The sequence below is a fragment of the Hippoglossus stenolepis genome, chromosome 23 (genome assembly GCF_022539355.2).
Source record: "Hippoglossus stenolepis isolate QCI-W04-F060 chromosome 23, HSTE1.2, whole genome shotgun sequence".
NCBI classification, from domain to species: domain Eukaryota; kingdom Metazoa; phylum Chordata; class Actinopteri; order Pleuronectiformes; family Pleuronectidae; genus Hippoglossus; species Hippoglossus stenolepis.
Genome location: NC_061505.1, coordinates 2,483,506 through 2,510,872, shown reverse-complemented (window position 1 = coordinate 2,510,872; position 27,367 = coordinate 2,483,506). Strand labels below are relative to the sequence as shown.

At 45.3% G+C, this 27,367-nt stretch overlaps 1 protein-coding gene across 2 annotated transcripts in view; it reads left to right on the top strand.

The window, feature by feature from the left end:
* Nucleotides 1–24,178, top strand: part of col4a5 (collagen, type IV, alpha 5 (Alport syndrome)) — a 32,452-nt gene extending 8,274 nt beyond the window's left edge. Inside the window, exons 2-51 of one of the 2 annotated variants that reach the window (XM_035148854.2) lie at nucleotides 5,807–5,863; nucleotides 6,148–6,237; nucleotides 6,502–6,546; nucleotides 7,237–7,281; nucleotides 7,380–7,442; nucleotides 7,538–7,591; nucleotides 7,692–7,718; nucleotides 7,893–7,973; nucleotides 8,056–8,118; nucleotides 8,199–8,234; nucleotides 8,328–8,369; nucleotides 8,462–8,554; nucleotides 9,088–9,141; nucleotides 9,244–9,300; nucleotides 9,532–9,576; nucleotides 9,673–9,726; nucleotides 9,832–9,873; nucleotides 10,534–10,627; nucleotides 11,115–11,402; nucleotides 11,489–11,578; nucleotides 12,449–12,519; nucleotides 12,641–12,832; nucleotides 12,924–13,092; nucleotides 13,373–13,465; nucleotides 13,559–13,663; nucleotides 13,786–13,883; nucleotides 14,074–14,224; nucleotides 14,322–14,435; nucleotides 14,744–14,911; nucleotides 15,122–15,211; nucleotides 15,448–15,594; nucleotides 15,744–15,842; nucleotides 15,940–16,029; nucleotides 16,160–16,299; nucleotides 16,395–16,521; nucleotides 16,714–16,893; nucleotides 16,973–17,023; nucleotides 17,114–17,299; nucleotides 18,552–18,560; nucleotides 19,487–19,495; nucleotides 20,013–20,146; nucleotides 20,252–20,324; nucleotides 20,408–20,479; nucleotides 20,583–20,711; nucleotides 20,826–20,924; nucleotides 21,088–21,300; nucleotides 21,387–21,564; nucleotides 21,658–21,772; nucleotides 21,898–22,070; nucleotides 22,277–24,178. In XM_035148854.2, coding sequence (XP_035004745.2) covers nucleotides 5,807–5,863; nucleotides 6,148–6,237; nucleotides 6,502–6,546; nucleotides 7,237–7,281; nucleotides 7,380–7,442; nucleotides 7,538–7,591; nucleotides 7,692–7,718; nucleotides 7,893–7,973; nucleotides 8,056–8,118; nucleotides 8,199–8,234; nucleotides 8,328–8,369; nucleotides 8,462–8,554; nucleotides 9,088–9,141; nucleotides 9,244–9,300; nucleotides 9,532–9,576; nucleotides 9,673–9,726; nucleotides 9,832–9,873; nucleotides 10,534–10,627; nucleotides 11,115–11,402; nucleotides 11,489–11,578; nucleotides 12,449–12,519; nucleotides 12,641–12,832; nucleotides 12,924–13,092; nucleotides 13,373–13,465; nucleotides 13,559–13,663; nucleotides 13,786–13,883; nucleotides 14,074–14,224; nucleotides 14,322–14,435; nucleotides 14,744–14,911; nucleotides 15,122–15,211; nucleotides 15,448–15,594; nucleotides 15,744–15,842; nucleotides 15,940–16,029; nucleotides 16,160–16,299; nucleotides 16,395–16,521; nucleotides 16,714–16,893; nucleotides 16,973–17,023; nucleotides 17,114–17,299; nucleotides 18,552–18,560; nucleotides 19,487–19,495; nucleotides 20,013–20,146; nucleotides 20,252–20,324; nucleotides 20,408–20,479; nucleotides 20,583–20,711; nucleotides 20,826–20,924; nucleotides 21,088–21,300; nucleotides 21,387–21,564; nucleotides 21,658–21,772; nucleotides 21,898–22,070; nucleotides 22,277–22,358 — 4,977 coding nt within the window. In that variant the 3' untranslated portion in view covers nucleotides 22,359–24,178. The remainder of the gene's footprint in view (nucleotides 1–5,806; nucleotides 5,864–6,147; nucleotides 6,238–6,501; nucleotides 6,547–7,236; nucleotides 7,282–7,379; nucleotides 7,443–7,537; nucleotides 7,592–7,691; nucleotides 7,719–7,892; nucleotides 7,974–8,055; nucleotides 8,119–8,198; nucleotides 8,235–8,327; nucleotides 8,370–8,461; nucleotides 8,555–9,087; nucleotides 9,142–9,243; nucleotides 9,301–9,531; nucleotides 9,577–9,672; nucleotides 9,727–9,831; nucleotides 9,874–10,533; nucleotides 10,628–11,114; nucleotides 11,403–11,488; nucleotides 11,579–12,448; nucleotides 12,520–12,640; nucleotides 12,833–12,923; nucleotides 13,093–13,372; nucleotides 13,466–13,558; nucleotides 13,664–13,785; nucleotides 13,884–14,073; nucleotides 14,225–14,321; nucleotides 14,436–14,743; nucleotides 14,912–15,121; nucleotides 15,212–15,447; nucleotides 15,595–15,743; nucleotides 15,843–15,939; nucleotides 16,030–16,159; nucleotides 16,300–16,394; nucleotides 16,522–16,713; nucleotides 16,894–16,972; nucleotides 17,024–17,113; nucleotides 17,300–18,551; nucleotides 18,561–19,486; nucleotides 19,496–20,012; nucleotides 20,147–20,251; nucleotides 20,325–20,407; nucleotides 20,480–20,582; nucleotides 20,712–20,825; nucleotides 20,925–21,087; nucleotides 21,301–21,386; nucleotides 21,565–21,657; nucleotides 21,773–21,897; nucleotides 22,071–22,276) is intronic. The other variant, XM_035148855.2, reaches the window with a different exon arrangement.
* The last annotated feature ends 3,189 nt before the right edge of the window (nucleotides 24,179–27,367 follow it).

Sequence of the window (27,367 nt, the reverse complement as noted above, 5' to 3'; positions counted from 1 at the left end):
AGAAATGCAGGAGCCTGCTGTGACCTGCCTCCCTGACAACATCAGATCAGACACCGAGGGGCAGGAACAGCATGAGGGAGCACGTTCGGCCTTCAGATCCGAATCAGGCTGCTGCAGCGAGAATCAATAAAACAAACCGCTCAGTCAGCATGTGAACTGAAGTGTAACTGGAACAGACTGAAGCAGCAGAATGGGAGAGACGTCATGAACTGAGCTCGTTTGATTCTTCTTCCAGATAATGTCAGGAATCTGTTCGACTGGTGGAAACAGTTCAGACACAAATAAAAACACACACACCTGTTATGTGATTAAATTATATTTGTAGTTTTAACATTAAAAAGCTTTAGGTTCATTCTGAACCAAACCCTGCAGACTTTACCTCCTCGTTACCGCCCCCGTGTGGTGAAGACGTGGAACTGGGCAGGTACAAGCCTGGGCTGTGCATTGTGGCCAAAAGTATGTGGACAGGCCTGTTGACATTTTTTCAATTATAATTTATACAACAGACAGATATTAAAGCAGCATGATGATAAAACCCTCATACAGTGAAGTGAATTCACTTTATATTGAATTTAAGAATAATATTAATGGTAAAATAGTGTTTTATCCTCTTGTGAGGCACTTTTTGTGCTTTACAAATAAAGATTATTACTTTCAAATATTTTTTTTATACAGAAATATGCACAATATCATGAATATGCTTGAATTGTTCATCATCTATGGAATCTAGTGTATCTACTCGCCGTATCTATCTTTCCACCATATTGTATCGGACCTATTGACAGTATTAATATCCATCCATCTACGCACAGTGTCTATATGTATATATTTATCTATCCAGTCTGATCAACACTCCCTCTTTCCTCATGAGAAAGTTCCAGATCTCAACCGACCACATCAGCTCGTCACCTCTCGGCTGCTGCACTGAAACGCGTCTGTATGACACAAAGAAACTAAAGGAGGTGGAACCACTGTTTCCGTTTTCGTGAAGTTACAGTTTATGACTTCATGAGGAACTTTCCCTCCATCGTTCTTTCTTTGTCACCCCCTCCTCCCTCTCCTCCCTCTCCTCCCTGCCTCTCCTCAGTCTGTGTCCCCAGGCTACACATATCCAGGTATTCAGCCGCCTGCTGCCGCTCCCCTCTCTAATTTCTCGTTGCCTGTAGCCACGCGGCTCAGTGCCAGGCGGTGATGTACCGGGTGTTACTGCAGAGAGAGAAGGAGCAGCAGGACGTGTCTGAACCTGCGCGAGGCCGGGCCGGGCCGGGCGGGGCCAGGTTGGGCTAAAGGGTGGGGTAGGAATTCAACTCCACCCCCTCCTGCGCACAAGATCCACATCTGGTGGAACAGTGCTGATATTTAGTGTATGAGAAGTTTCATATAAACAAGTGCTTTGCAGAATAAAAACAATTTGTCAGTGCACAGAGCGACACAATATAAACAGGAAGTAAAATGACAGATAATAAAAGATAAAAGTGTCTGTTCCAACACACACAGACACACACACAGACACACACACAGACGTGTTTACCTCTCCCTCTCAGGGCCTGTGTAGATAACGTCCCATCTGGACGAGCGAGCTGTAGGAGTTCCCAGACCTCCCTAAACGTGTGAGAGACAAAACGTTCAACTGGAGGCATCAGGACATTTTCCTTGAGAAATTAGAGCCAAATAAATAGATTGCATGTTTTTTTTTTACCCAGAGCGAACCATTTCATCTGTTCGTCCGAATGCAATAAGCGAGGATGATATGAGGCGAGGCGAGGCGAGGCGGCGCCCGGCTGAAGTGATCTCCCTGCAGGTATCTGTCAGTGGGAGGTCACAGAGGTCAACGCTCATTAGACTGAAAGAAAAGAACGAGAGAGAGAGAGAAGAAGAGAGAAGAGAAAATTACGTTGAGAAGAAAGAGAAGTCCCGGGGAATACGAGTGGACTTCCTGGAGGACAGCTTACGCTGTGGCACGATCACGCCAAGTGTGTGTGTGTGTGTGTGTGTGTGTGAGACTTGGGGTTCACCAGTCAGGGTGGGTTGGGGGGTCTTCCTCTTTCAAAGAGCCAGTGAGTCAAAACACACATTGTCGGAGTGAAAATATTGTGTTTGCCGGTGACTCCCGGGGCGACAGCGCCTTGAAGTAGCCAAAGTCCAGCAGCGATGAAAGGGATCAGCCGTTTGACGCAGCGGCTCGGAGCCTGGAGCGCCGCTCTCCAGAACAGGATAAACACACACACATCAGACACACACATATTTAACACATGGTGTAACGCACACACACACACACACACACACAGAAACTGAGCCACGAAGCGACAACATCCCCATCAAATGTATTCTTTTATATTTTGAGGGTCATTTTGTGACTTTCTTTTAAATCCCAGAGTAAAAAGCTGATTGGAATCAAATCAATTATCAAGGTGTTCAGGATCGTTGATGATAATGCATTAATACAAACACACCTTTATGTTCACTCTGGATATCGATACGGGGTTTTACATTGTGTGTGTGTGTGTGTGTGTGTGTGTGTGTGTGTGTGTGTGTTGACTGTAGCTTCAGTTTGCGGTCACCGACTGCTGAGCTGTGATTAGTTGCGGTGCTGTGGTCCAATCGGGGGTTTCACAAGTGTGTGTGTGTGTGTGTGTGTGAGTGTGTGTGTGTGTGTATCAATGATGTGTAAATGAGGGAAGTACAGTTTGTTAGTTTGTGTGTACTGACTATAAGAACCTTTGTGTATATAATGTATACATGTGTTTCCATGATGCTTGAATCTGTGTGTGTGTGTGTGTGTGTGTGTGTGTGTGTGTGTGTGTGTGTGCGTGATCCAGGGCAGGGCAGTGTGTGTGTGTGTGTGTGTGTAGGTGTCTAATCATCAGTCTGTGATGAGCAGGGGAATTCCAGTCTCGCCAGTCTAATCCCCGGGTGCATGCCTTCCGCTCGCTCCCCCTCCTCACCTCACCTCACCCATCCTCACCTGGCTCGCTCCTCCGTCCCTCCGGGCACTGTGCGACTTCCAGCAAACACCGCCATCGCCCCCTGGTGGCCGGCTACAGTGTAGGTCATAAACCACCGCCTCCTCCGTGTTAGTGGACGAAGCAGAAAAGCGAAAGTACGCGTTAACTAAATCTGGTGTCTCTCACACTGACGTTTGTTCAAGCGTTTGATGTTTCTGATCAGTTTGGTTTTAATTAGTTACCCGATGTTTATAAAGACGAGGTGAAACATCTGGATTGACAGCTGAGACTGATGTCGTGATTGGTCGAGGGGGTAATAGTGTAGGAGGAAGTGGAGACACGTCAGCCATGTTTGTTTATTTATGGGTTCGATTCTCTGTATCAGTCCAGGTATCAGAATCAGTGTGAGGAAGGGAAAGTGGTATCAGAACACCTCCGACTCTAAAAACTATGTATCTGTCTCGTACGGAGCTCCAGCGGTCGAGCCCGGGCTCGTCGGCTCAGGCTGACGAGCGTTAGAGAGCGAGCGCGGCTGCACCTCCACCTCGGGGCCGGATCACTCTGGGTGATGGCGAAGAGAAAGTGGGACTTTACAGTGGTGAGAGAGAGAGAGAGAGTGAGAGAGCAACGATAGAGGGAGTTGAAAGAGGACCATACAGACACGGGGAGCAAATATCTGCAGCTCACTGACCTTTCTAAGTGGATTACATGCCCCGTCAGTGCTGCGGGGGTAAGGAGAGGGTAGAGGGAGAGAGAGAGAGAGAGAGAGAGAGAGAGAGAGAGAGAGAGAGAGAGAGAGAGAGAGAGAGAGAGAGAGAGAGAGAGAGAGAGAGAGAGAGAGAGAGAGAGAGAGAGAGAGGGAGAGAGAGAGAGAGAGAGAGAGAGAGAGAGAGAGAGAGACGGCTTTAACGCTGTATTTAGGCAGATTTTTTCAAACCGCGCTCCAACAGACTTGCGGTTAAATCAAATTCCACAGTGCGACTCCTCCTCCACCTGCAGCTACAAGCAGAGATGTGCTCGTCTTGCATGTTTCAAGGTCGTCAAGATCAACTCAAAACCAACAGTGAGCGAAACCACTGCAACACTTTGGGTGTAAAACGCACTCGTCTGTGTTCTCATGCATCTTCTCCTCGTGCAGCTGTTATCAGCTCACGTCCCTGGTGTCATGAAGAAGTCACAAAATACATTATTCAAGGTTTCTCTGCATCTTTAGGGAACAAACCTTCAGCTCATATAGATCGAAAACTCACTTATGATCGTATGGCAGGAATGACGTCATCGTGATGTCACAACATGCATTTACTTTTGCAACAAATAAAGATTAGAGACACAATCAGATTTGGGGGGGAAAGTTTGCTTTGCCCCTCCGTGAATGTTTTAGAGCCTTTCAGGTGCGAACCAGCTCGGTCGTGCTTCTCTGGATGAATGTGTGTGTGTGTGTGTGTGTGTGTGTGTGTGTGTGTGTGTGTGTGTGTGTGTGTGTGTGTGTGTGTGTGTGTGTGTGTGTGTGTGTGTGTGTGTGTGTGTGTGTGTGTGTGTGTGTGGAGCTGGAGAAGAGGGAGAAGTTTTGTGAGGAAAACAGATGGATGAAGAGTTAAGTGACGGAGAGAGAGAGATGGAGGAGAAGAAGAGTGAGAGCTGCAGGCCTGGGCGTGGGAGAGCAGACCGCATTGAGCTGAACCAGACCAGAGACTAATCTAGAGATCCAGGGCTTGTAACAACACCTCCAGAAACACACACACACACACACACACACAACCTTGTATTCAGGCATGTTGGTGTGTGTGTGTGTGTGTGTGTTTTTATTGTGTGTGCAGCTGTGGATAACCGCTCAACCCTCTGGTCCAGTTTGCGTTGGCGTGTGTTGTGTTTACTGCTCAGAATCAGACATTCCGTGCATCTTTGAATACAAACTCCTCCTGATGTCATTTCCTGACACGGGAATCAAACTCGCAACCCTGGCTCTGAATAGCACCTTCAGCCTGTATTATGTTATGATGTCGCTTTAATGCTTTTTGGTTTTGTTTTGTTCATTCCCACATATTAAATAAGTTTATTTGCCCAAAAAGAAACTTGGTAATAACTTAAAGATAGTTTAACATCATACTTTGGCAGCAATCTATCCCATAATAACCCATAAAGTCCTCCACAAATCTACAACAAGTGAAGATGTAGCTTTATTGATCGATATTTGCCAGTTGCGGGTTTGAAGATGTGGGAATCTGCTGCTTTTCATAAACCGAATGTGTCGATAAAAAAACAATAACAGTGATAATGGAACCACGGACACAAACATGGACACGGTGGGTTTCTGCAGACACAGAAAAATGCTGACTCTCCTCCCGTCTGTCCTCTCTCTCTCTTTCCCTCTCTCCCTCTTTCCCTCTCTCCGTCTTTCTCACAACCCGGCTGCCTGGCATGCGTGCAATCGATGCCCGTCTGGCATTCACTGTGTCAACAGGCATGGGAAAAGTTAATCAACAGCTTGGCACTCCGACTCCCTCCATCCCTCCATCCCTCTCGCCTCGCCTTCCCTTCAACCAGCTCCTCCATGGTTCTCTCCCTCTCTTTCCACTGGTTTATTGTTTATCTCCACGGTTTGTTTGCGGTTGGCTCCTGACCTTGCACCTGTGTTTTCATCATCAACCAAACTTTCAGGGGGAATCCACAGACTTCTGATTTACTGTGGGAATGTTATTATCCTGGAGCACCCCCTAGTGGTGTGAGCTATGGCTGCACCTGTTTGTCTCACCTGTTTAAAAGTTGATATATATTCAAAGCCACAGAAGTTTTTCCTCGTAAGTTTAAGTACAAGTTGAATATAAATATCTTAAATCCGTCTGTGTCTTGTTTCTCCGCAGGCTTGCCATGGATGTGTTGGATCCAAATGTGACTGCAGTGGAGTGAAAGGAGGCAAAGTACGCACAATGACACCAAACACACAACACCACACAACGTGGACAAAAGCAAATTCTAGTGAAATATGACATGAAACTGCACAAACAACGCTCACGTGTTAGATTGTGTGTTTCTGCTTATAAAGGCTAAATACGGATGTTAAGATAAAGTGTTAATACAGTGTTTGTTTCCGTCATGTGTTTGTCTTTGTGTGTTTAATGTATGAATGTGAGTCTGAACAAAACATGTTTGTGTAAATATAAGAATCCATCGCAGTGACGTTTTCTGTGTCCTGGTGTGTCAGGGTGAACGGGGTTTCCCAGGTCTCACCGGACAGCCAGGGGTCCCAGGGTTCCCCGGACCCGAGGGGCCGATCGGAGGCAGAGGAGAGACGGTGGGTTCAGGGGCGACGGGGATTGTATGTATGTATTTTTGAGGGATAATCCATAAACCTTTAATTTGATGCCTGAATTTCAGTAAAACATTTTATTTTGCCTGGTAACTCACTTAAAAACATGTTTTATCTTATAAATATATATATTTTTTAAAACCCTGATGCCTCTTACTGTTTGGTTGAAGAATCATTATTGTGTGTGTGTGTGTGTGTGTGTGTGTGTGTGTGTGTGTGTGTGTGTGTGTGTGTGTGTGTTTTCCTCAGGGCAACAACGGGCCTCAAGGACCAGGCGGTCCAAAAGGAATCAGAGTAAGAAAATCACATTAAACCCTTTTTATCTTTTAATAGTCTCTTAATATCTTCATCAGTCGAAGTTTCGCTTCGGTTCAAATCCTGAATTTTCCTGAAGATGAAAATTTCTCAGCACTGACCGACTAAGCCTGGGTTGTAATGTCCTCACCTGGCCAGCAGATGTCCCCATTTCTCTACATCTCAAATAGTCTGTGATCGTAAAAGAAACTAAAAACTTTTAAAGGTTTTAAACTTAAACGTTTTCTTCTCGTCAGTGATTTCTGGTCAGTTTCAGAATGATTTTCTTTCTCATTCTCTTTTAAATCATTTTTAAAACTTGAGCTTTCTCTGCATTTCTTTATAATTTTACAATTTATTTTCATCATTTTCTCATCAATAACATGTTATTCAACTTTTGTTATTTCTGAAAAGATTTTCTGTTTATTCTCAGTTTATTTAATATATTTTTATAATCTTTAAATTTAATTTTAAGCCTGTTTAGCACTTTGGTCGACAGTGTGTGATTTAAACTTATATTTCTGCCCTAATATTTTCTAATGTTTATCTTCAACCTGCTTTGAATTGTTTCCTATTCTTTTCCTTCAAGTCTTCATTGTCGACTCTGTAACTGCGTCTTGAAAGAAGCTTAATAATTAAAGTTATTATTATTATTCAGACGACTGACTTGTGTTATTTTCTCTTGAACAGGGGCCTCCAGGATTACCAGGATTTCCAGGAACACCAGGTCTTCCAGTGAGTTTCCCGTCATCTAAACTTCATCTGAAATGATTTATGAATTACTTTGAGAAAACGAAGATGTTTGAACTTGATGTTTTCTTTGTGTTCGTCAGGGTCTGCCGGGTCAGGACGGACCTCCGGGCCCGAGAGGCATCGCAGGATGCAACGGAACAAAGGTAGTTTCAGTTATCTGACGAAATATCTTTCAGAGAAGTTTGTGTAACTAAAAGTTCTGACAGTATTTCCACTTCCTCTTCCTCTACCTCTGCAGGGTGACCGAGGTTTCCCAGGAAATTCAGGGATCCCAGGACAGCAGGGTCTGTCGGTGAGTCACTGTCCCGGTTTCTAACAAAAATCAGTGACGTCTTTGGTTTCGATCTTTTCTCTGAAGCTTCTTCTTCTTCCTCTTCTTCTCTCCGTCACAGGGACCACCAGGTCTGCCGGGGTCAAAGGTCAGTTTACCCACACATTTTTTATTAGAAATTATATAAATGTGACTTGGAGCCTTAGAAACACTTTATTTTCTGATTAGAAATCATCTGAATAAAAAAGGTCTCCTTCACTGCAAATTAAAGATCTGATGTGAAAATGTTTCTGGTGTTTAAAGTTTGAATCTTCGTCCACAGGGAGATCCAGGAGACGTGATCTCCACCAATCGGTTTGGAGATACAGGAGGATCGGGTTTACCGGGTTTACCAGGAGTTCCTGTAAGTCGTCCACACTCCTGCAACTTTAGCTCTTTAAAGGTGTATAACGTGTAACGGTGTTGTGTATGTGGTCATGTGACAGGGCTCGCCGGGGTCCTCTGGTTCTCCAGGTCCACTCGGGCCCCCAGGACCCAGAGGTTATGAGGTAAAATCTTCTTCAGCTCAGTTTCACTCACAGCGTTTTACTTGAAGATGGTGAAGTAAATGGTTTCTGGTGTTTTTCAGGGTCGTTCAGGTCCTCCCGGTCCTCCAGGACCCAAGGTCAGATGATTTGTTCTTCTTCATCTTTTTCTCATCCCACTGATCATAAAAAAAAACTTTCCACCAAGACGTGTCTCTGCTTTTTCTTTGCAGGGAAACATGGGTTTGAACTTCCAAGGCCCCAAAGGAGAGAAGGTAAAGTCTGACCGTCGTTATTTAACTTCTTAAGTTCTTCTCAGTCTCATGTTCCTGAATCTGATTTCGTGGGTTTATGTGTGTGAACGCAGGGAGAACTAGGTTTGCCAGGACCCGCTGGTCCTCCAGGACAGGTGGGAGAACAGCAGAGGCCCCCGGAGACGGAGATCCAGAGAGGAGACAAGGTGACGCCACCGACCTGAACCTGACCGCGTCGGTTCATCAGGTCCTTCAGGGATAATCACCATGTTCCTTTAGATCAGGACTTTAACTACAAGGCAACTAAACTAACATTAAAACCATGAACCAGAACCAAACCTAAAGTAATACATGAACAAATGAACAAAGGACCCTACAGATACTTTCAGGGTTTTTATCCACAAGTGACTCAATAACAGCTTGGGAGGAAAAGGCTGCAACTCTCACATTGGCCACTAGATGTCAGCAGAACATAAATGTTTCACATCTCTGCATCTTTACACCAAGTTTTAGACTAAACACAAACTTTGTCAATGTTTCTTTTTACTTTATTTGGCACTTTGCTTTTCAAACGAAATTAGTATTTAGTAGTTATTTGACAATATTTAGTTAAATTGTCTTTTTAAAATTCATTCAAGTTCAACAGATTTGACAGAAACGACCGGCACAGTGTGACCACAGTCCATCATGAAAGGAAACTTTGAATTCACCGTTTTTGTTTGGTGCGTTTTCTCTCCAGGGCGACCCGGGAGTCCCGGGCTTTCAAGGTGATCGAGGTTATCCAGGTCCGCCCGTGAGTATCTGTGACAAAAAAGGAAAAAACGAATAAGAAAATGTATTTATCGATGATCGGTCCACGTTGAATCAGCGACTGACTGGTGTGTTGTGATGTCAGGGCCCCTCCGGTGGACAGAAGGGAGGAAAGGGCGAACCGGGAGAGCTAGGAAAACGAGTGAGTACAGATACAAACACATGTTTACAGATGTGTTAAACTTATCATGAGCCTGGAACCCCTCTTCACAATAAGTGTTTATCAAATGATCTACGATCTACATTTTGACTTCCCCTCGATCGCGACCATTTCTAATATTTTCATTAACATTGACACAAACACATTTTGTCTCCTTCACTGTCATTTCCACCTGAAGACAAACCATGAATCATCATTTTGGTCTCTCAACAGGGTAAACCAGGCAAAGATGGCGACCCCGGTCCTAATGGATATCCGGTGAGTTTAATTTTTTGTTTTTAAATATTTAAAGTTGAGTAAATCACGTCAGTTGTTCACACGTCCAACTTTCTATTCTTTCTTCTTCCCCCTCAGGGAGGCAAAGGAGACTCAGGCCTGCCAGGTCCTCCAGGCAGGGACGGAGAGAGAGTACGCTTTTATCTATCTATTATCTATTTTATCTTTTATAGACACGTTCGAAATTAATTGATTTCATTATTGTTGTGTAAATAACATTTCAATGTTCCTCGTCAGGGTCTGAAAGGAGATCGTGGATTCGCAGGCCCACCTGGACAGGTGTGTATTTGTCTTTTACTCATTTTTCTAAATGAGTTTAACTCAAAGTCCAAAGCATTTAGTTTTTTTAAGTGGAGATTCGAGCAGCATCCAAAGCTTTTCATCTAAAAACTCGATTTTTTAAATGTATAATCGCCTGAGCGCTCTTGAGCAAGGCAGTTTCCTTATAAGAGCACAAGCAGCTCCACAAATACGTGCAGCCAGAAATAAAAAGTCAATACTCCCTGATATCAATGACACCTTAGTGCACTACACTCTTTTCACCGCTTGGTGGTGACATTTCTCTCTGTTTGGTTTAAAGTACAAATATTTAAAGGCCTTTTGACAACAAGTATTTGCTCTGGTATTCATGTTTATATATTAAGTAAAAGTCTTAAATATTTGGCTCAAACGAAAACAATATCATGTATTTTGGATTTTTTTAAATGTTTTAATATGTACACACACAGTGACGTCTTACTGCACTACATTCTTATGACCACTAGATGGTGCCATTTCTCTCTGTCTCATTTAGATTTTATGAGATTTTTCAAGATAGATTAAAGTTCTTAATATTGTCAATATTCGAATACAAATATTCATAGTTATAGCAACCTATGTTTTAATGAGAATTAATATAATTTTGTTTTGTAAATATTGTTTTTCCTTCTGTACTAAAAGGTGCTTGGCGGGCAGACCGGAGGTGGGGTGGGTCCGAAAGGTGAGTCCGGTTACCCCGGATCCCCCGGACTCAAAGGAGATCGAGGACCAGCAGGTAAAACACAAAACTCACACAGAAACATTTCAATTACTTCATCGACATTCAGGTTGTTTAGAGCAGTGAACACAAAACGGTGCAGAGCTGAAAACCACAGAAGTAAAACGTGAACGACCTCTGATGAACCATTTCGTAAATAAAACTTTAGAATTTAAACGGAAGCAGTTATTGGAAAAAGTTCTGATGATTTTTCAAATGTGAAATGTTTTTTCTTGTTTTTACATGAAATATAGTAACATTTTTAGTGATTGTGAAAATATGATAAATGTTTAATCTAAACTTAAAATCCATTAATCGAAGAGGCAATAGACAGATTAGTTAATATTGAGAATAATTGTTAACAAAATAAATTTGATCATATCAGCTCCAACGGTCATTTCATTTTGAATAAATCTTTACAACTAAATATTAATATTTAAGTAGTGAAATTAATTGATAATATAAATAATAGAAGGTTAAACATGGTCCTCCTGTCCACTTTAAGGTTTAACAGGACCGCCTGGAGCACCAGGACGTTCAGCCATCGGCGGCAGCGGTCAACCTGGACCTCCAGGTTTCCCCGGAGAGAGAGGTCAGAAGGGAGAGGGCGGCGCTCCAGGGGTCTCTATACCAGGATCCCCAGGACGCTCGGGATCTCCTGGTCTCCAGGGACCAGAGGGGCCTGCTGGACCTCCAGGCTTTTCCAGCGGCGGAACAAACTGCATCACCGGAGAACCCGGGCGTCCCGGTGTGACGGGAGAGCGAGGTTACCCCGGAGAATCGGGTCAGAAAGGTGAGACCCTGCTGCTGTTTAAAAACATGTCAGATTAGATAGTGTTGTGCAACGTGGTCCAACCTGATGCTCTGATGCTGTTTCAGGTGATAAGGGCGAAACCTGCGTGAACTGCTTCGGTGGCACCAACCCGATCCCAGGAGCCACAGGACCTCCTGGACCACCTGGATTCCCAGGTAAGACCCCAAAACCCAGTTCCTACACAGAACATTAACAGTTCTGTGTAGGAATGTATTAAAATACTGTTTCAACTGTTCTTTCACATAACTAAGGAGAAGTGTGTCAAATTATTCCAAGAGACACATGAGGGGGTCCCCAGAATATTGTGTACGTCCACGACTGAGAGAAAATTGAGAACTTCTGCTCTCTGAGGAAAAGTTCAGGAGGGAGATTACTATTATAATACATTATTACAACCACTCGGACTCAAGTGCTCAAATACTTGGTTCGTTTGTGTAGAAACACACAAACACACGAGGATGTAACACAAATTAGCAGAAATTAAATTGAGGCATCTCATTTAGACACTAAAATCACAAACACATTGTTCCGTCCACACGGTTCAACGTGTCGAGAAGTCGCAGTAGTTTGTTTTTTGGTTTAAACTGTTGCAAGAGATTCAGTTTGATGATTTAATACAAACAAAACTTACAGAAGCAGAAGGAGAGAAATCTTCGAGTGAAGGAGAAACACAAGGAACCAGACGAAACCTGATGTTGTGGAAACTGAGGAAATAAAACGTTTAACAGTGATTCACTCATGAGCTGCAGGTGGAACGACAGGAAGTCAGACCTCCACAGACAACACAAGCAAAGTCATTTCAAAATAAAAACAGGAAGTAAGAGAGGCTGGCCAAGTTTAGTTTAGTCTAACTAGTACTAGATACTGTATGTCACTGTAGAATTTATACAAAATCTCTTCATGTCATTATTTATCGTCAGTTATTTAAAGATGAATGTTTTGTCCTGGATGCTCGTTGTTTATTTTTCTGTAATCTTGTCGTCACGATATAAATGAAGACTAACTCTCTTGCTCCTTTTCTTCAGGAACTCCTGGCAGCCTGGGATTGAAAGGAGACAGAGGATATCCGGGGGGTCCTGGAAATGTCGGCACCCCCGTGAGTGCTCTGCTCTGTGTCTTGCCATTAGTCAAAGTTTTAATCTTACGGCAGAAGTCAAAAGGTAAAATCCAAGATACCAACAACCTATGGAATTATTTTCTCATCCTTTGGTTTCCAGGGTGGCCCCGGCCCTCAAGGTTCCCCAGGGTTCCCCGGAGAGAAGGGTGACCCAGGTGATGCCATCGCAGTCACTGGTGTGCGGGGAGATAAGGGGGACTCTGGCTTCCCCGGATCCCCCGGTCTGCCCGGCCTGGACGGTCGACCTGGTCGTGATGGACAACCTGGATCCCCGGGGCCCAAAGGATCTTCTGTAGGTGCCGTTTTCTTTCCAATATTTAGATGCATTGATCAGTGTGTGGTTCATTTCATAACTAATATGTGCATCTGACTGTGTTTTGTAGGGCTCACTGCAGGTAAAAGGAGAACGAGGACTCCCTGGTGAGTCAGGTTCTCCTGGTAATCCAGGGGACAGGGGTTCGCCAGGTCCCTCCGGCTATGGACCTCAAGGGCCTTCCGGAGAAAAGGGTAACCAGGGCGTCTCGGGAAGACCTGGAGGTCCTGGTTTTCCTGGTAAGAGGATCACTTCAGATTTATCCAGTGATAAGAAACTGATTTCCTGCTTCCCTTCATACTGGGGATCAGGGGCAGTGCCTTGCTCAAAGACATTTCAGTGAGGATGGCAGTTGCTCACTTGGGGATTTAACCAGAGTTGCCTATATTGTGATACTTACTTGTTCCTTCAAAGTAAATATTGGCCTGAATTAATTAAGTCCCATTTGAACAATGGGTCCATCCGATGAGCCCAAATCCATTCTCTGACCTTCGACCTCTGCTTTCTCTCACCATGCAGGTCCTAAAGGTGAACCCAGCCAGACGGTGGGAGAGAAAGGTTCACCAGGACCCAGCGGACGGGATGGACAGCCTGGAGGCGCCGGTCTACCAGGTACAGAGTCATGACTTATCATGCATTTCACATGCAGTTCTCACATGTGTTCGTTGTCTTATGGACTTTGCTTTTGTAATTTTCTGTTCTCAGGTGAACCAGGTGCGGCTGGACAGCCAGGTTTCCCTGGTTTACAGGGAGGGAAGGGTGAACCTGGCTTCCCTGGCATCGGACTCCCTGGATCCCCAGGATCTAAAGGTAAAGACTCCTTCCCTCCTTCATCCTCCTGCTCTGTCAATCCACCTCTTCTTCCTTCCCATTTTGCCTCCATGCAACCTTTCCCTCCTCCCTCATCCACCCTCGTTTCCTTTCTCCTACAGGATTCCCAGGTATCCCCGGGCAGCCAGGATCTCCTGGAGGACCAGGCAGACCCGGAGTAGACGGATTCCCCGGCCAGCCTGGAATTCCTGGATCCAAGGTAAGTGCAAATGAACGAAAAGTTAAAGAAAAACATGAATACAAATGGGAAATTCATTAAGCAAACTTGAAATGGTTGATAAGAATATAACTAAACAAAATCAAACTAAAATCTTGGAGAAACTGAACTGAAACTAGGATTATATTCTCTATAAGAGACCATCTAAATGTTATCTTTGTGTATGTAACAGGGCGACCCTGGCTTCGGACTTCCCGGCCCACCTGGTTTACCTGGAGTACCCGGATCTAAAGGTTTCTTTGGACCAAAGGGAGATCCTGGTTTCCCCGGTGGCCCTGGTTCACCAGGAAGATCTGGATTTGATGGCGGCCCAGGATCCAAAGGTATTCTATAGTTCTGTTAATCATGTGATGGTTCTGAACTGGTGCGTTAATGTTTGATATCAGCACAACTAAGCTGAATCCTCTTCTTCCTTTCCAGGCGAGCCCGGTTCATCTGGTATCCCTGGAGCTCGTGGCCCCCCTGGACTCCCGTCCAGTGGCTCATTTGGGCTCCCAGGCGCCCCTGGACCTCAGGGCCCAATGGGACCACCAGGTTAGATGCTTAAGATTGGATTGGGTCAATTTTCCTGTCTAGCTTTTCCTGTTTTCTTGAAAAATGACTGTAGCTCGCTGTTACATTGGAAAATATATAGTATTTTACAAAATACGATGAGATGACTACAGATTGGAAAGTTTTTCATTTTGTGTTGTATTTTACAATCACAGCCACCACTCTGGGTGTGTTGGTGATGGAGGTGCGGGTACAGATACTAATTTGGGGCTCCTGGCTCCGGGAATGAAACCCCCATACGGAAAACATTCCCATATCCAGGGACTGAAATCTCTCTGTCACTGTTGCAGGATTCCCTGGATCAAACGGAGGGAAAGGTGACCCCGGCCCTCCAGGTCTCGACATCCCAGGTTTGCCAGGAGACAGAGGAAGTTCCGGTTTCCCAGGTTCTTCAGGACCAGCCGGAACCCCAGGACCTCCTGGAGGGCCTGGACGAGATGGCGTGCCTGGATCACCAGGTGAAATTTATCTTCATATCAAATAAATCATGATCAATCAGAATAAGTGGGGCTGATCAAAGCCGACTTAGCACTGTGGTTGCTTAATTTAGTTAGACACAGATTTGTTTTTGTCTCAAGCTGACTGACGATTAAACAGCCATTTACTTTCCTTGCTAACTTACTATTTATCAGTTCTTTGTGTTAACGCTCCTCTCTGATTGGCTGCAGGTCCGAAAGGTGACATGGGTTCCATGGGAACCCCAGGACCCTCCGGAGGACCAGGAGGCCCAGGAGGACCTGGTGCTAGTGGACTTAAAGGTATTAAGCAAACACAGAGTTTATAAAGGATTTTATACATTATATAACTTTAACTGAATATGTCATTCTGAACACTGGTGTATAGTCTCTAAGCCATGAGGTAGAATATGAAAAGCATCTTTAAAGTATAATGCACAACCTCCTAATTTGACTAAATGCTCCTTTATTTCTTTCATTTATTAAAGATTTAGTGACGGTTAAATTAAAGCAGTGACATTAAACTGTTCTTTCTGTAGGTGAACCTGGGTTCTCAGGTAGAGACGGTGGTCCTGGTGGTTCTGGCACTAAAGGAGATAGGGGTGACCCCGGTCTCCCAGGACCCCCGGGTCCCAGCCACCCAGGAGAAGCACATAAGGGAACCAAAGGAGAGCCAGGACCTTCAGGTAGGGCTGAAAACACCTTCACTGCCTCTTTAGTCATTAAATCTTATGTCATGAGTGAAAATCCAATATAACACCATTTAAAATTAGATACACATGTTAAATCAATTTCTAGTCGCTGTATTATTATATGTTTTTTTTGCGTTCCACAGGTGGATCAGGTTATCCAGGTCAGAAAGGTATCAGTGGTCTCCCGGGAGACCCAGGACTTTCAGGATCAGATGGTCGCCCTGGACTCTCCGGACCACCAGGTATAGTTTGGACTTCCAACACATACACACAAAGACACATATACTCACACATACTCATGCAAATCGATCTCTTACGTGCCACTTCCATTGTGTGCAGGTCCCAAGGGAGATCCTGGAATCTCAGGAGGCCCGGGAGGACCTGGAGCTTCAGGACTGAAGGGCGGCATGGGAGAAATGGGATTTCCTGGTGTGTTTAAATGTCTCATAGCTCTTTGTCAAGTCTTTGTTTTGCAAAAACTTTTTCCTAAATCTGAATTAAATGTTGAAATACTTAAAGAACAATGTCATAAATGCTGTTGTTGCACTGTGATCATCAGGACCAGGAGGACAGAAGGGTCTACCTGGTCAGCCAGGTCGGTCAGGAACCCCGGGACAGCCCGGAGGACCTGGTTTCCCCGGAGGCAAAGGTGACCCAGGTTCTGCCGGAGTTGGACCACCTGGACCAAGTGGATTCAAGGTACAAAACTCAGCTAATGAAAGTTTTCTAATACAGAAAAACATTGAAGTGCAGAAGTGCAGATTCAAGCTTTGCTTCTTTTATGTTTCTCGTAGGGTGAGCCAGGTCAGCCCGGGTTCCCAGGAAGTCCAGGACTCAAAGGAACTCCAGGAACATCCGGTCTCCCAGGTTTACCTGGAGGTCCAGGTTCCAAAGGTGATCCCGGCCTCCCAGGATTCCAAGGTAGGTTTAAAAGAGATACTCAGAAGTTGACGTACATGGAAGAAAGAGGCTTCAAACCACTTCCACCAACAATTAATGAAGGAAGTAGACTTTGAGGGCTTGGAGCCATGTTCGGAGCCATCTTGCAAGTTATGGAGAATGTTCTTGACTCTGACAACAGTGACTCATGCGATGTCCACCTTTTCCTGTCAGGTTCTCCTGGTATCCAAGGTCCTAAGGGTCTTGACGGTGGTCCTGGCTCCCCAGGTCTCAACGGAGCACCCGGTAGACCAGGAGAGTCTGGCCGATCTGGAGGGCCAGGTTTCCCAGGAGATAAGGGTCAGGCAGGTCGTGATGGAATCCCAGGACCGGCTGGAGTCAAAGGAGAGCCCGGTAAGTCACCCGCCATCTTGTTCGGAATCAAATTAATTTAACGTTTTATATTTTTGATTTGATTCATTTTCTTCTGCAGGACTTCCTGGTTTCGGTGGCCCCGGTACCTCTGGGCTTCCAGGGTTTCCAGGTGAGTTCCCACCCACTATATGTACATTTTTACAATCATTGTCCGTGCACTGATATACAGTAACAATCTCTACCCTCACGATATGTTCAGGGTCAAAGGGAGACCCAGGTCTTCCCGGCGCCTCTGGCAGCTCCGGTTTCCCCGGCACTAAAGGAGATGCTGGCTTCCCTGGTTCCCCTGGTCCTTCAGGAAACAGCGGCCCTCCTGGCCCTCCTGGACTGGCTGTCCCGGGCCCCAAAGGACTCCATGGTCCCCCTGGACCACCAGGACGAGCAGGTAAAGCACACGGATGCATGTCGTCACGTGTACTGCCGGAGGTTGCTGCCTGGTTTTGTGATAGACTCGATCTGATCTGTAGGCAGAGTAATGGTTTGATTTCCATTTTCCACAACATATAAAACCACCGGACGGTTGTATTCTTGATTTATAGGATACACATTATTGATATTGTGAAAACCAGGCAGCAAAATGGCAGAAACTGCACTTTTAAACGTGAATGCTTTCATCTCTGCGCCAGCTGTTGATTTGCATGTGACGTCGTTGCACCAATCGCTGTAAGAGCTGGTCACTGTCGAGAACACTGAGCACCCATGATAAACGTTTGTGTCGCACCTTCATCCACCCCCCACGCACCCCCTCTCCGGAGGAAATGTTGGGGGGGCGTCCTCCTCACCCACAAATCATTGTTTGTCACTGGGGGGGGTTTGACCACGCCCCAAAGAGAGCATGAGTTTCTCGTTCTTTTGTTTTCATCCACCGTCCTCACGTCTCCTCACCCCTTCGCCCTGGGAGGCTGTAATCGATTCGTCTCTCCACAGCCCCGACGTACTGTGTCTGTGTGTAACTGTCGTCGATCTCTTGACGTTGTGTGTCCGTTGTGTGTCCGTTGTGTTTGTGGTCGCGTGAGATCATTTTTAAAAGAAAGCTGGTGTGAAACAGCCGAGACAGAGACAAACTCGCAAAACTGCATTTTATTGGGTAAGTTTTTTCCATATTTTTATCACCGTCAGCGAATCACACGATGTGAGTCGATCTCTCGGCTTCATCTTAAACTTACTGAAGAGATAAATATTACATTTTTATTATTTTATTCAGCACGAGTCAAAACATCCACGATTTAGACACAACTTTGATAATTAAGATCATCATTTTAGCGTCTAGTTGTGAGTATTGTGAGTTTGTGTCTGGCTTCGCTGTCCTGAGCGTGTGTGTGTTTTTTTGTTCACCCACCAATCATCATCAGTCATCTGCATGGGCACTGTTTGTCCCAGCACACACACACACACACACACACACACACACACACACACACACACACAAGCTGACACAGTGCTGGAAATTGGAAATACACAAAAAACCACATGACAGCACTGTGTCACGCTTTGAAAAACAACCACTCGTGTTATTGTGGCTGTCGGTGTAATGAATGTTGATGCTATGAAATATCTGTTTCCTGTGGTTTGGCCCCACCCACACGTGGTGTGGCCCCACCTCTTGGCGTGATGACTCGTGCGTCCGGCCGCCGCAGGTCCCTCAGGTCAGATGAACGGCGTCCAGACTCTTACTGCACGCGTTGAATCTCACTGTCTGATCCACTGGGAAGAAAATTTCACCTGAAAACTGCATTTTCTTCATTTCTCACCCTGAATAACTGTCGTCTTTTCACTTTTCATGCACACTGACGCTAGTGTAACGCACTTTTAACAAGTAAGCACCTTCTGAAAGAACTTCTCTGTTTCATAATGAAAGAAAAATATATATAACACACCCAAAATTTGAAAATGGTCACAATCAGCATGTTCTGTGAATCACTTGTGTAAAGACGAGTCTAACAGATTGTTTTATACAGTTTGTGCTCTAGAACACACACTTAGAACTAACTCACCTGGAACATGAAGTCGTTGTTGTTTTACGTCTCTTTTCAATTGAGCTGGATCTTATTTACATTTTTGGTTTGTACGTAAGCGTAAACTATTTTAGTTAAAAGGTTCAGTGTGTAGGATTTAGTGACATCTAGTGGTGAAGTTGCATATTGCAGCTGAATACCCCTCACCTGTTTTGAGCGATATTTTGTAAAACACTTTTTAAACGGTAGACGTGTAGCCAAAGCTCCAGTTACTAATTAATATTTATATAAAACACCAAGTTTATCTCCACTCGATAAATGAATCCAGGATCAAATCACAAACCGAGCAGAACATGGAGAAAGGTTTTCAGTTTATTTATATCTTTGGATATTTGATTAACAGCATCTAATGTTTAATAAAGACAGAGGCAGGTTCATGTTATTTCACCAGCTCCTCACTGTTAACGTAAGTGATCTATAATTTAAAACAGCCACAGATCTGTGTGAAGTTTCTGTGATTGTTTCTGTTCTTGCTTCTGTCTAAACCAGCTCTTCTGTTTTTTTGCCCCATGCCCTCAACCCGCCTCCGCTTTACCCGGGAATTCTGGGAACCCTAGGTCCTCCAGGTTAGACTCCAGTGGTGTGATGGTTGACTCGTGCTCTTCGATGTGGTTTCGGGAAGCGATTGGGCGGAAATTTGATGTGTCTCGTACCGGGGTTGGAAAAATGAGTTTACAGAGATTTTATGGCCTGATAATGAATCATGTGTGTCTAATTATTTTAACGTGCGTTCTGGTGATTTTTACAGGCTGGTGATTTAAAATATATGACAACTGAATGTCCTGTTGTGTATTTGTCGTGTTTCATGTGTGTGTCCATCATTGTAAAGAAGCTGGGATCAGTTCGCCTTCCATTCACGGCTTTATAAAGAAGGATTTTAATCCTTTCTAATAAAATGAAATATTTCTAATAGAATTGAGGGAATCGTGTTTTAAAATCCATGTTTTTCACTGATGGGTGGAATTCAAACTGATCCCAGCGCTCGTGAGGAAGAAAAAGATTCCAGAAACCTCAAATATGATTGTGTTATTTATGAAATTATACTGTACTTGACCTTTGAACCTTTGGCGTTTGCGTCTGAAGGTCCAGGCGGCCCGCAGGGTCCCCGCGGACCTGCAGGAAGTGGCGGCGTCAAGGGAGAGACGGGTATTTCCGGCGCTCCTGGCCAGAACGGCTTCCCTGGACAGAAGGGAGACTCTGGTGTTCCAGGATTCCCGGTAAGATCATAACCTTACATTTCTTTTTTATTTGAAATGATTACATTTGTGAAGGATCTTAATGAGAGAGATGTGATGTAACCGTCTGCTCTTCTCTCTTCCCAGGGTACCTCTGGTCTTCCTGGCGGCAGCGGCATAAAGGGAGACGTCGGTCTGCCTGGCGTTCCTGGATTCCCTGGTTAGGCGACAATCCTACGTCTAAAAATCGATTTCATTCTTAATCTTAATCATAAACAAAGTCTGTCTCTTGTCTTTTGACAGGATCCAAGGGAGACCCAGGAATCCCCGGTGGTAACGGTCTTACTGGCGATCCTGGAGATCTTGGGCCTACCGGTGGGTGAACACACGTGGCGTTTTGGGTCACAGCAAAACAGAATCTGTGTTTACAAAAATGAGTATTACAAAATAATTTCCCTCTGCAACGTTTGATCTCCAGGCCCCCCCGGTGACCCTGGTACATCTCAGCCTACCGAATATGTGAAGGGAGAGCGAGGACCCCCTGGATCTCAGGGCCGGCCTGGAGGCTCAGGACTGCCTGGTTCTCCTGGAAGTAACGGGCTCCCAGGTGGGTCAATCTGGACTCTTTGATGGGACCTGAAGAAACATCATATTTCTTGCACCAATAATATTACGACTAGTTTCGGAAAATTACAACCTCATTCCCGTAAACTGTTGTCAGGTCGACCTGGTAACCCTGGAGATCCTGGTACCGAGGGTCCCCCCGGCTTCAGCGGCCCGTCCGGCAGGAAAGGAGACACAGGACCCGCCGGTCTGCCTGGTACGTAAAGCTCAGGTTATCATCCCTGGTGGTTTTCACCCAAAGAAGAAGAAATCATTTTTGTGTCATGACAAAACAAAAGATTGGCTGAACTTTGTGGGCTGAAGATTCCACACAGGGAACAACCTCTCCCGTCTCTAACATGTCTTCCCTGTTGTCTCAGGTACGCGTGGTTATCCTGGTCCCCCTGGTTCCGACGGTCCACAGGGTCAGCCTGGTCTCCCAGGAACAGCCTCTGCAGCCCACGGCTTCCTGATCACCCGACACAGCCAAGGTCAGGAGGTGCCCATCTGCCCCGACGGAACAAGCAGCATCTACGACGGTTACTCGCTGCTGTACGTGCAGGGCAACGAGAGGGCACACGGGCAGGACCTGGGTACGAGGGATCTTTCTTTTTGACTTCAGCAGAAACCGAAGACGCTACGGCCTGATTTTCTCACGTGTCCTTTCTCCGTCCCCCAGGCACGGCGGGCAGCTGTCTCCGCAGGTTCAGCACCATGCCCTTCATGTTCTGCAACATCAACAACGTCTGCAACTTCGCCTCCCGAAACGACTACTCCTACTGGCTGTCCACGCCCGAGCCCATGCCCATGTCCATGGACCCGCTCCGGGGGGAGAGCATCAAGCCTTACATCAGCAGGTAGGACCGCACGCAGGGAGGAGGGAGGAGGCAGAGGAGGGAGGAGGGAGGAGTTGGACGTGTTTTTTTAATTTGCCGTCTCTGTGTGTGTAGGTGCTCAGTGTGTGAAGCTCCAGCCATGGTGATCGCGGTGCACAGTCAGACCATCCAGATCCCATCGTGCCCGAGGAACTGGGAAGCTCTGTGGATCGGATATTCCTTCATGATGGTACGACATGAAACACGTAGACAAAATCACGTTCTCCACACGTCTAAACCCTCCAACAGACGCTTCTTAATAACCTGACTTTGTCGACATAGTTCAGTGCATAACCTTCAGCTCCCCCCCCCCAGCACACCAGTGCGGGTGCAGAGGGCTCCGGTCAGGCCCTGGCCTCCCCCGGCTCCTGCTTGGAGGAGTTCCGCAGCGCTCCCTTCATTGAGTGCCACGGCAGCGGCACCTGCAACTACTACGGCAACTCCTACTCCTTCTGGCTGGCCACTGTCGAACCCTCTGAGATGTTCAGGTATGGACCCCTGTGACAGTCGAAGCCAGGAGAGAACAGTCGGGGTTCAGTTAGCGGCTGAAACACATTGTTCCTGCCGAGGCTCCTTAGTTCCTGGGGTTAAAAACCTTTTCACATGACTCCAGATGTTTATATCAGAATAATATCATTTCACACAGTGTATTTATCCATCCGTATTAAATGCCTTTAACCTTCGGCCCTTACAGGAAGCCACAGTCGGAGACTCTGAAGGCCGGGAACCTACGGACGCGCGTCAGCCGTTGCGTGGTCTGCATGAAGAGGACGTAACAGCACACGGCAACGAGCCCACTGTTGCCGGGGGGGCGCCCAATCATTAGCAATAGATGATTGGATGATGGGGGACAAGTAGCGGGAGGGGGGTGGTCGCCATGGCGACATGGTGGAATTCCAATGGTGCGTTGTCTTCCGGAAAAAAAAAACACACAAAAAAATAAACCAACCTTCAACTTAAACAATGGTGCTACTGTGCGACACAGCTTAACAAAAAAAAAAAAGAGAAAACTGACGTAAATAAATCTTACATTCAAGTCTTTGTTTTTCTTAAGAAGTACCTCAGAATGAAAGCAGACACGTATCCACATGGTGCCACGATGGACGTGTGACAAGAAAAGTGCATTTTCATTGTTCTCCCTTCTTTTCCCCAAGAGGAGCGTTCACTGTTCTCTTTGACGTTTTTTTTTTTTAAAAGAAAAATTAACTTTTTTGACGTTGGTGCAACACAAATAACGTGACACTGTTCATCGGTTTCCAGACAGAAGTGCTTTATTTTATGTTTTATCGATGAGGACTGGACGGTTACCAAATCGGCACTTTTTGACTTCGGGACATCCACGATGAGATGCACTGACGACGAGCTTTCCTTCGCGCGACTGACTGCCTTTTCCTTTCTCTCTTTCTCTGTCGTCTTCCTGACGCATTTCGTTACATTCGGTGGTACTAACCCTGCGATGGCGCGCCTGCTAACCGTCAACCTACACCTTCCTTCTCTTAACCTTTTTGTAAAGTAATAAAATGTGTATATTGTGTAAAACACCTTTTGTTGTTAGCGTGTTAGGTCTTCAGTCAGTACCAGCTGTTTGTTATCAATTTTCCAGGTTCTTTTTAGCGCACACACACACACTCACGCATTCACACACAAACACACACACACACACGTCACCACTCACACACACACACACCAACTCAGATATTGTACAAAGGCTTTTATGAATGAAAACAGTATTTTATATATATATAATAAATATATATTTGAAAAAAAAGAGGATTCAAAGGTATATAAACTTTATTTGGCTGTGGGGAGATTGTTCACCGTTTTCAACCGAGGTCTCGCATTTCACCGGAAAGTAAAGCTTAACTACTGAGCACAGACGGAGCCATTTTCCCTCAAACGTAATTTTTTTGTATGATATTAACGATGCCAATCGCTTAAACCTTTTGTATTCAATTTGTAGAATTAATAAATGTTGAACTGAAATAAAGGGGATTTGCTTGTAGGTAGTCTAATGATTGGGGAATGTTACCGATATTTTTTTGCGAGAAAGGATTCAAATGTCGTTTTTTTTCGGCTCCTTGATTAGGAGAAAAAAACGTGACATTTGTTTTGTTTTTGACTTTTCTTTGAAAGACATTTCCAGGTGCTGGGCTTTGCTGTAAAATCGAGGGTCTGGGTTTTTTTCTCAGGGGCCTCGTTTTACACCCAAAACCTTCAAATCCACTTTGGCTGACTTTGAGCCTTTCTCCGAAACTGGTGGAGGCGTTCACTCTCGACTCCGTGGAACCGCAGGCGTCTTTTTAAATCAGGTGTTAACGTGACGCGTGACGTTTCCCTCACATCAGGCGGCGCGACCCTGATGTACTGTAAGTCTGCAAGAGCTGTTTGAGATGAGGGGGGGGAGAAATATTTTCCTGTGATTTTTTTTGTTATTTTTATTTTTTCAAAACTGCTTTTATGAATTCTAATTTTATCAAACTGGGTTGAGATTAAAAAAAATGTGTATTAATGTTTTTTTTTTCTGTTTTGTTTCCACGTTATGTTATCCAGAAGTTGTTATAAACTTTTAAGACTGAAATAAATACGATGTCCAAAGTGTTGTCTCCTGAAAATGTTTCTTTGTCTCCGAGAGAGAAATTGCAGAGTTACAGACTTTTATTTTGAAAAGTTGGGAAATTGGTGCTAAAGATTGTTTAACGGACTCTGAAATAGCCGACTGAATAAATAACAGCAGCTCAGTGAATGATTCAAACTTATATATAAACCACGCATGGGAACATTGACACTGACTATAGAAACCTTCACTGCAGATAAACCAGGTAGGATGAGCACAAAGTTGAAGCCTCAACACAGGACCAGAGAACACAACTCTCTACACAGGCAGGTCAACAACAGCCACCGCTTTCGTCTTCATACGCAGGAAACCTTGTGTTGTTAAATGAATATATATAAAGAACAGTAGTGAAGTTTACGCCCAGGGGCAGAAGGGAAATGTCCGTCTTAATGCCTCGAGCTGCAGCTATTGTTTCTGTTTCATAAGCCGTTTGAGGCAACAGGCTTTCTCGGCTAATCTACTTCCTGCGTCGTCCTGGCTGAGCTGCGGAGACAAGAGAGGATCGGACGTGAGGTGGTCTGTGTTTGTACGCAGGCCTGTTGTCTCGGCTCTCTAAGCTGTTTAGAGCCACCGCTGCCTGCTGGTTCCTGGAAACACACGCTGATCTGTTTGTCTGAGCGGGTTTACCCCCCCCTCCGGCTTCCACGGTCTGCATGTGCACAAAGGTAAGTTTTGGACCCACAACAGAACACAAAGCACCACATCACACGGCTGGCGGTTGGCCGGGAGGCTCCCCCGGTGCTTAAGAGAGCCCATCCCATTACTAAAAAACGGATTACATGTTCCCTGAGCTAAAAAGGCCCAGGTGTCCTGCCAAAGTGTCCTTAAGCAAGATGCGGAATCCCTGCTCGGTTAGAATAAGTCCGAGAGCTTCAGCCACACGTGCGTGAATAGTTACACTTAAATCTAATTTAATACATTTGAGAGTCCTGACAATCCTCTTTCCTGCACCTTCATCCTTCTGTCTCCATTACTGCTCCTCATTCAGTCCACATTCAGGAAGTGTCTAATTCTGATCCTACTTCTTTACCTAGTGGAAAGAAGTACGATGGTTTTATTTCAATACCTCTTTACATATAATACTCCCCACCACAGTTAAAGGTGTATATCATCTATGTAATTTAATAGTTTATTCTGTTTTTCTACTTTCACGTGTTCGCTCGTCCTACTCGTTTCGACCATCTGCTACTGGAACAGGTCGACGACATGGGATCAAGAAAGTTCATCGTATCGTGTGATCATCTTGTTTGCATTCAACAACAGCTCCGGTGTCGCCATGGCTACAGAGCCAACACCGCTGCCATGTTTTTATCTCAGGTGAAAAGACGAGTTGACTGATCTGAACAGAATCCAGGGGGGAACATGTTTACGCCTCAAAGTTTCATCACAGCCTCGACTGTGGCCTCTCTCCTGTCAATGCCGTCGCTCTGGAAGACGGACGCCGCTGTTGAGCCAACAGGTTCAGGCCTCCTGCTGGGCGACGTGGAAATGAGACGCAGTTCACTGGAACTCTGACGCACCCCCGTGTGTGTGTGTGTACACTCACTGACGAAGATGCTAATAGTCAAACTAATAGTTGAAGAGCTGCGTACATCTGATCTGCTCATTACACTGGCTAAGCTTCATGCACGTAAACACACACACACACACAGGCTGTTGTTTTGAAACTCTAGCACCAGTCTACATCCCCAGTGGGCCCACTGGTTCGTCCATCAGTAATGAAACTCCAGCGGGTCACATGCTGGTGTTGAAATGCCCCCCGCTTGGTCCACTGGCCTGGTGCTCACCACACACACACACACACACACACAGTTATCTGGAGCCATCACTCTAGAAGTGTGTCAGTCAGCAGGGAGGCGATGGCCGCTCTCCCCTCGGCTGTGGACGGGATCACTGGGTTGAAATATTTCAAGGCCTCGTCTACGGGATTATGAGCCGTGTTCGATATCGCCCCGTTACCCAAAGGTCACAGTTGGAGACATAAAATCTATTACATATTTTCTGTATTTCACTTTATTATCTCGCTTGTGAGAACGGCTTGATATCTTGAAAACTCTCGAGTTGACATATTTAAAAACCCAAATGCCGTCAAAGACATTACTGATACCCGGCTCAGGCCAACATGGGCAGTTGTTACTTATCAGGGTTTAAGCTTCGTGGGTTTTTAAAACAAAGATTTTTTTCTCTCCAGAGATCAGATGCAAGGTTTGACCTTTGCTTTGGCAGTTTTGCTGAATTCATGTTCGTCACAGATCATCGTGTCAGATGCTCCGACAGCTGATAACGGCGTCATTAACCCTGAAGCTGAACCCAGCCCTCCATTGGCTCCCGGAGAGCCGGTTGCAGGGGAAATTCTCAACACTAATTGACATTTAAGTTGATATTTTTGTCAAACCACACAGCTCGCTCGGCGTGGTTTGGCACCGTGTTCTTTAATAACAAAATCAGACCCGGAGGCTAAAAGGGAAAGGAGCTGAAACCGAGAGAGGGTCGGTGACTCTGGTTCATCTCGGACGAGAGAAGTGTCTCAACGGCAGAATTAAGAAATCAGAGGTCTATTTATACATTCTGAATCAGGAACGCCTAGTTTGCACATGGAAAAACACAACCATTGACTTCCTGTTGCTCATCATTAGTTCACTACAGTCTGTGTTTGTGTCTTTAAGAACCTGAAAGTGTTCTAATGTCTGGAATCCTCACAATTAATTAATATTCATGCATTCATATTTGATCTTAAATGCTATTTTGCTTGCTTATTGTTGCCCTCACTTTGTTTTGAAAGGTGCATTACCACCAACCAGTGGACGGTGGTAATGCACCTTGATGCCGGTGGCTTCGAAGAAACTCAATAAAAAGATCTCATTTCATTTGTTCGAAATGCTATTGTACATTTTCTCCGTAGAACAAATGGATGTAGAAGAGCTGATCATGTACAAAGCAGCCGGCCGTGCATGTGCGGTGGATCAGAACTCTCCTCTCAGCTGACGCCTCTCATGACCAAAGTGGACTTTAGCTTGTTTTGACAGCTGGACTTTAGGACGCTGGGCTCCTGAGCCGGATAAACACTGCGTGACAATGCTGGAAAACACCTCATCCGCAAAAAGGAGCTTCAGGAGTGAGGAAACACATACTGGATTTCTTATTGACACCCTTTTTTTTTTTAAAAACAGG